This window comes from Vitis riparia, chromosome 8 (assembly GCF_004353265.1).
Source record: "Vitis riparia cultivar Riparia Gloire de Montpellier isolate 1030 chromosome 8, EGFV_Vit.rip_1.0, whole genome shotgun sequence".
NCBI lineage: Eukaryota > Viridiplantae > Streptophyta > Magnoliopsida > Vitales > Vitaceae > Vitis > Vitis riparia.
The window spans coordinates 10,852,221-10,859,833 of NC_048438.1; the positions used below are offsets into that span (position 1 = coordinate 10,852,221).

The 7,613-nt window shown below is 37.6% G+C and overlaps 2 protein-coding genes across 2 annotated transcripts; one reads left to right on the top strand and one right to left on the bottom strand.

Moving 5' to 3' along the window:
- The first annotated feature begins 291 nt into the window (after positions 1–291).
- Positions 292–5,414, top strand: LOC117920986 (elongation factor P). Its single transcript, XM_034838719.1, has 7 exons — positions 292–833; positions 915–992; positions 1,494–1,600; positions 3,306–3,383; positions 3,552–3,653; positions 3,989–4,070; positions 5,074–5,414. The coding sequence occupies exons 1-7, from the start codon at positions 689–691 to the stop codon at positions 5,190–5,192; spliced, it is 711 nt and encodes a 236-aa protein (XP_034694610.1). The 5' UTR covers positions 292–688; the 3' UTR covers positions 5,193–5,414.
- Positions 5,415–5,809: 395 nt separating this feature from the next.
- Positions 5,810–7,402, bottom strand: LOC117920616 (pentatricopeptide repeat-containing protein At1g09900-like). The gene has a single exon (XM_034838221.1). The coding sequence runs from the start codon at positions 7,400–7,402 to the stop codon at positions 5,810–5,812; it is 1,593 nt and encodes a 530-aa protein (XP_034694112.1).
- Positions 7,403–7,613: the final 211 nt, after the last annotated feature.

Here is a 7,613-nt window from a genome sequence, read left to right on the forward strand (position 1 = left end):
TTGCTTTCTTTAAGAAAGTCTTTTTTACATTGGTTCAAAAATAAATTGATACACAAATTATTATTTTTTTTTAAATAACAACTATGACAAAAATTATTATTATCATGTCATTGCCAAATAACACGTATGATATAATAATTGTATTAAAATCACACTCAAAGGGTTCATAATGGTTGGTAGGCTATTTTATGCTAGTAGTCCTATTTTCCCACTCCACTCATCAATCATCTATACTCCACTCAATTCGTTTTCCCATCCTATTCCCTGCTATTCCTCTTTCCTATCTTACCCCTCTTCACAAACAATTTCGTCTTCTACTTTATTCACACCTTCACTTAAACCCTAATTACCTCGTCATTCATATTGCTAAAAGAAAATGTTAGTGTATGTAAAGAAATATAGAACATTACCTCCATGAATTTCACTGATATGGGCTCTGCCAAATTTACCTACTTTTCAATCATTTTCTACTCTCAAATTAAGCCCTAATTTCAGAGTGAAAACCCCAATTCTTTACTCATTTGAAATACCACATAACGAAGGGGGAAACTTATCTTTATCTTTCATTCTTCTGTCTTCTCCCGAAGGCCCAGAAAGTACGAGAAAATAAAGAGCAAGCGTGGAAAATTTTCTCAACACAGCAGCAGAGAAGAGAAACTTGCTCCAGGTAGTTTTCCACACAAAATCAATGGCAGCCTTCAACATCTCTTCAGCTACAATCTACCGTACATCGTCTTCATCTTCATCTTCATCATCTTTGTCTTTATCATCAAAGCTGTCGGTTCTCCCAATGCGGTGTGCTCCTCCAAGGCCTTACCGTTCTAGATTCTCAAGTAAGGCTTTTGCTTTTTTCAAGAGAATTTTTTTTTCTTTGGGTTTTTACTGTTTTGGTTAATTTATGGAACAATTTGCAGAGATACTTGCGTTTACGAGCAATGATATCAAGGTGGGTTCCAGCATTGAGGTAGATGGAGCTCCATGGAAAGTTTTAGGTACTGTTCTTTGATTTTCTCTCTCTTGCTTTTTAATGAAATAGTTGGGTTTTGGAGGTAATTTGTGTGTTATTTCAATGCTCATGAGGAAGAAACATGAGACACTGAATGCTGTAATTGATTCAGTTTCTAACAACCACATTGTGGGAATTTGTATGTGTTGTTGTATTGAAGTTGCTGCAATCTGAGATAATGTATTGGCTAAATGGTGGCATCTCAGTGAAAAGTTTATTAATTTTCAAGAAATTTTCGGGTTTTAAATTCCCAAAAAAACATCAAACACTGATGTTCAATATCTCTTCTTCTTCTTTTTTTCCCTAGGTAATGTGACCTAATGGATGTGTAGCAATTTGCACTATTAGATTCTGAGTCCTGTATGCACTGAGACCCTGTGAAAGGAATTTGGTAGGAAATCATGAATGTGCATATTCTTTTTGCATGCTGGTCCCGGACTATATCTATTGTGATTATTTATTAATTGTATCACTTTCCTATATGCAGAGTTTCTTCATGTGAAGCCTGGGAAAGGGGCAGCATTTGTAAGGACCAAAATGCGCAATTATGTAACGGGAAACACTGTTGAGAAAACTTTTCGAGCTGGTTGTTCGGTAATATTTTTTTTTTTACTAAAACTGGTTTATTCATTATCTTGGTGCTAATATGTTGTAGGTTTTATTTAGTTTGCAATGAACATGATCTTAAAGACTGTCCTTTGGCAATCGTAATGTACTTGTTGCAACATTAGGTTTCTCTTTTTCAATGCACCAGAAAAGACTTGAAAGATGGAAGTGCTTTTCCTGTTTCCATTGGAAACCTATTAAGTCATTATAGTTTGGGATTCTGTCATAGATTTTGCATTTTCTTCTCCAAGTTATTATAATTTGGGATTCTATTTTAAATTTCCCATTTTCTTCTCTGAGATTTTTTTTCTTAATTAACATGTAATACTATCTTGGCAAGGTTTAATTTGGATTCATGGTGATGTAGCTCCAAAGTGAATGAACTATGCAATCTCTCTTAATGTGATTGTGGGTTTGGCTACTTAATTTCTCTCTAATTTCATTAGTTATTCTTCCACCTCTTTCCTGATTTTCTATTGGCCAGTGGATTAAGAAACTATATAGTTTGGGTTCTTAATTTGAGCAACCTAAAGTTGTGTGGCTCTCCCTACAATAGTTTATCCATGTTGGATATTGTACTTGTGCCAGTGTCTTTGTTAGAACAATGTAAATGTAAAGTATGTATAAATTGCATTTCAAACCCTTAGTCACAAAGCCATAGGGCAGGATTTATGATTGCTGAGGTGGTAACTGTTCTTGAGGACAACATTGTAATGGCTGGCACAAAATGGTTGAATTGCATCATAAAATAAAGCTTCTACTCATTTCTCAGCAGCACAACTGGGCATGTTTAATGCGTGGGCAGCCCTTGTGCGCCTTTGTTGGCCATTCAAAGCCCATAAGTCAAGCATGATTGGCTTAGGTTCCATGAAACTTAGTTTTTTGTTTGAGTCTATGGACCATGAAACAATTTTTTTAAGGTTCTTGAAAGTTTAATGCTGGAAACTCCAATTCCTCTTATGCTTGCAGCCCAAAAATTTAGATACTTTTCTCCATTTTTTCCAATGTTAAGAATAAGAATATAAAATTAAAGAGTGCCTAACAAGAAAACCAGTGTACAAAGGACACATATGAAGAGCATTGAAGACAACAAGAACTATAAACAACACCTTAACCCCTCCCGTATAAACAAGTGAAGAATCAAGAATTGAATAAAGTTACAATCCAAAAAAATATTTGACCACAAGAAGATATTTTCAAATGGGTCACTCAATGGCATTTTCAAGCTCTCTATGCCCTCAAAATATCTTTTATTTCACTCCCTTCAAATGGATCAAAGAGGAAAAAGGGAACTAATCTCATGCTGATATGATTGACCAACTCCTTATTCTGCTTGCTGAGGACTTTAAAGGCCATTCCTGTTTCATCAACTAAAAATGTAGGTACTATGTTGATACAAGTCCTAAGTTGCTTCAAAACAATGAAAAATGCTGTTCAATTTCATCTTTGGGATGCACTTTCTTATAAATAAGCCAGAAGAATCTACCTTATTCATCTCATGTTAGCAAAATTTTCAACTATTACATACCTTAACGTATCCTCGTATTATAGTCATAGTGATATCAGGTCTCATGCAACAATTTAGGCACATGTCTTTTCCTAATTACATTTTTCAAAGCCTTAAATAATTCTCATGCTATTAGATGCCTTACTAACTTCTTATATTCCTTCTATTATCTTCTTGCATCTCTAGATAGATGAGGCCGATGTGTACAAGGAGACCAAGCAATACACATATAAAGATGGTGCACAGTTTGTCTTCATGGACCTGGTATTGCCCATTTTCCTTATCATATAATTTATTACTCACTTCAAACCTATCAGCTTAACTTGTGCCAGCTGCTTCAGTTATTCTGATTCATTTTCACTTATCAATATGTGAAAAATATTTCTTCTCATATGATTGCAAGATGCTGGCTCTTATTACTGCTTTCCACAGAGTACATTTGAAGAAATTCGACTTAATGAGTCTGATGTTGGAGAGAGGACAAAGTGGCTGAAAGAGGGCATGGACTGCAATGTGCTATTTTGGAATGGAAAGGTACCAAAGATTTTGAATATTTAAGTATTTAAACTTTTCTCATGATCTTTTCATTCAAGTTTTCTGTCACGTGTAAAGAGAGAAATTTGTGTTGAATGTGTTTAGGAGAGTTTGCATGGATAACTAAGTTCTTGGAATAGCACTCTTCAAATGGCTTACAATAATGAATCATAATCTGATGAACATTAAGCATCACAGATTTGAGGATGTACATGGAATTCACATGTTACATGCATTAGCAAACTTGTACATGGTTACCATTCATTTTATGAGAGGTGAAACAGCTGATTGATTTTTTCCCATGGTAATCAAATTAACTATTTATATGGTTGCAGATTATTGATTTTGAACTCCCCATTACAGTCAAGCTGACTGTTGTCGATGTTGATCCTGGCGTTAAAGGTGACACCGCACAAGGTAATGCGATTTGGTTTCTATTGAAGTCATGACACCATGGCCTACTGAGTTTACATGCCCATCAATCCATGCCTTGGGGATTACCAGTGGATGGATTCGGTCCCATGCAAGAATCTGATCTTGGAAATGATAAAACAGATGATCATTCTACCATTGCTCTGATCTGCCACAAACAGATCAGATGTCCTAATAGGGTTATGCAGGGCCTAATTCATCTGCTGTATGACCATAGTCTTGGATTGGAATAGTTTAATTAGGTTTGAAAAGTGCTTATCACCTATCAATCAAAATATTGACAACTTTGTTTTCTTCATCCAAGTAGCAGCAACTTAATATTTGGGCAGGGATGTGACAATCATAGAATTCAGTTTTTTTGAAGTAATAATATGCCATCATTGGTTCACCCATTGTGTATTTGGCAATGTTTCTTCAATTTTCTTTTTTGCTTTTTTTTTTTTTTTTTCCAATTCTTGACATTCCTAATCGCAGCTCACCTCTTTTTACTCTGGGAATGCTCAGTTTTCCCCCCGCAATACTGGTTTAGTAGTCCAAAGTGTCTGTACGTGGTTGGTGATTGTAAGAATTTGTGGGGAGGGAAACAGTTTGTTAGACAGCTTTTGCTTCTAATTTGGCAAACAATATTTTCTGGCAGGTTTGTGGGGAGAAAGAGGAAAAGGATTTGGACTTCCATTCCGTTGTGTATTTTTTGGATGGTTTGGAAGGAGAGAAATAGATTAGCTTTTAGGGGGGGGCTCTCTAGCTATTCAGAAGCTAAAGAATTCGTTTGTTTGTAACTTGTGGAGTTGGGCTAGGGTGTATATGGGAGAGGAGTCCTCTTCGCTTTTAGGTTTTTTGGAATGGCTTGCCGTTCCCTAAGGGGTGGTGAGTGTTGTTTTTGTTTTTGTTTATGCGTAGGCTACTATGTATACCTCCTGTATGCTTTGTGGCTTTTTGCCTAGTTTTATTTTTATGCGCTCACTTATCAAAAAATATTTTCTGGCAGGTGGATCGAAGCCAGCAACTCTCGATACAGGTGCTGTTGTCAATGTCCCTCTGTTTGTAAATATAGGCGATGAAATATTGGTGGATACAAGAACTGGGGAGTACAGGAGTCGCGCATAGCCTAAGAGATCCCTTATCTCTCGTCATCTCAACAAGATTCTACCCTTATATGTTTTTGTTAACTACCAATGCACTGTACCCATTGAATGCAAGGAAAATAAATTAGAGAGGCTAGATAGTAAAACAGTTGTAATCTTATTTTTTCTACTTTACATTGTCTGATTGATATGGTGAACTCTTTTTTTATGTCAGAAGGGAAATTCACATTCATTTCATAAGACATTTCTGTTTAGAGAAGGTTATGAACATGCTCGCACATTTGTCCTAAGCATTAGAACTCATCAAAAGTTTCTGGGAAACGCTCTGATTGACATGGTGAACTCTTTTTTTTTATGTCAGAAGGGAAATTCACATTCATTTCATAAGACATTTCTGTTTAGAGAAGGTTATGAACATGCTCGCACCTTTGTCCTAAGCATTAGAACTCATCAAAAGTTTCTGGGAAACGCTAGTGTGAACTAATGACACTATCAAATTCATTGAAGGCATGAGCATTTTTGAAACCACATGCAGCTGATAGAAGTATACAATACAAATAGGAATGTACAAACCATTGATCTGTCAAGTCCACCATTTGGTATGAAAGCTCACAAGCAACAGTAGAACCTACAAGTACACTAACCAACAATAGCATTCTTGCGGCTTGAATACTTGCCTGGCCTCTTGTGAGGGATCACACCTCTCTTCAGAGCTGCACCATATACAGTACAAGCACTCAACCATCTCCCCTGTTGGTTGAACTCATCAATCAAAAGGTTATAACAAATCCTACTGGGAATTCTCCTCCCTTCGCATATGAGAACCAAGATCGACAGTGCCTCATCAACCCTTCCCTCACTGCAAAGTGCGCGAATGACACTGTTGAAGGTGATCATCCTGGGAGGAGAATATCCAAACCCTACCATCTCATTTAAATACATCAAAGCCTTGTCTACCTCCTTGGCAACACAAAGGGTTTGGATCACTAGGCCATATGTATTGGGGTAAATGGCACAGCCCGCGTTAATCATTTTCTCAAACACTTCATGGGCATCTTTCAACAGCCCTTCTTCTTTCCATGATCTCCTGCACAATCCCCTCAACATGGTGTTCATCATCCTCTCATCCACTTCGAAACCAGCCTCCACCATCTCCCTGTAAATTCGCAGCGCCGAATGAATTTTGCCCCACTTCAATAGTCCATTCAACAAAGTGCTATAACTGATATAATCAGGCATGCAGTTTCTTTCTTTCATGTTCTTCAATAGATGAATCCCCTCTAATGGCCTTCCTTCCTTGCAATACCCATTGAACAGGGTATTGAAAGTGACCACATTTGGGGTCATTCCCATTTCCAGAGCTTCAACAAGCAACTCCATTGCCTCATCCGACCTACCCACTTTGCAAAACCCATCCATAACAGCTGTATATGAATATAGGTCTGGTTTTACTGAAGATTTCTTGATTTTCATCAAGAATTCATACGCATCCTCCACCCTCCCCACATAGCACAACCCCTTTAACAGGCAGTTATATGTCTGAACATTACCTTTGCATCCAATTCGACCCATGAACTCCAAAATCTCCACAGCTTTCTGCAATTTACCCCTTCTGCAGAATGAATTGATCAGAATAGTGAATGTTGCTACACTTGGTTGAAACCCAATTTCCACCATGTGCTCAAGAACTCGTTTTGCTTCACTCGGGTCATTTTTCTTGCAGTGGCACTTGATAATAATGGAAAAAGTCCAAGAATCTGGCACCATCCCATAGGATGATATATCACAGTAGAGTTTCAGCGCAAGGTCAGGCTCATCTGCTATGAATAAAGCCAGGAGCACATCATTGAAGACAGACAGGTTCTGAAATGCCCGTTCTCTCTCAAACACATGGATAATTTGGATTCTTTCAGAAGTGGGTAAGGCTCTAATCCTATCAACAAAGTTTTGGACTTGTAATCTAGTATTTCTCCTATCAAAGTCCATGCTATGTGGTTCTTCCTTGATGGGTCCGTCAATGGAGACTCCATTTGGACAAATCCTATCAGTTGCATTGGCGATACTGAGAGTGCTTTCTGATGGATTCCTAACAGGGAATGAGAGAGTGGTGGCATGGAGAAGCAGCTTACCTTGTTGGGTTTTGTTGTGGTTGTTTCTGAAGAAGCAAGGGCTACTAAAAATCAAAGAATGAATGGGTGAAGGATGTGAAGAAAACACTAGTTGAGAAGGCATGTATGTGGGATTCGTGAATTGGGGAAGAAGGCTATTGCAAATCATGATATACACCGCTCACCAAAGAGGGTAGTGGGAGGGGCATTTTGAGGCAAATGAGCTGTTTGAAACTACAATTCATCCCTGAAGATATTCTCTACGCCTTCACAAGGTTGAAGCAACACCATTAATTCAGGTCAAAAACAAGTGTTAAATACCCCTCGAAAATCTG

Coding starts and splice junctions, on each gene's coding strand:
- LOC117920986 (XM_034838719.1), top strand. CDS start 689: ATGGCAGCCTTCAACATCTCTTCAGCTACAATCTACCGTACATCGTCT. Junction 834..914: donor TTACCGTTCTAGATTCTCAA/GTAAGGCTTTTG, acceptor AACAATTTGCAG/AGATACTTGCGTTTACGAGC. Junction 3,654..3,988: donor TGCTATTTTGGAATGGAAAG/GTACCAAAGATT, acceptor ATATGGTTGCAG/ATTATTGATTTTGAACTCCC.
- LOC117920616 (XM_034838221.1), bottom strand. CDS start 7,402: ATGCCTTCTCAACTAGTGTTTTCTTCACATCCTTCACCCATTCATTCT.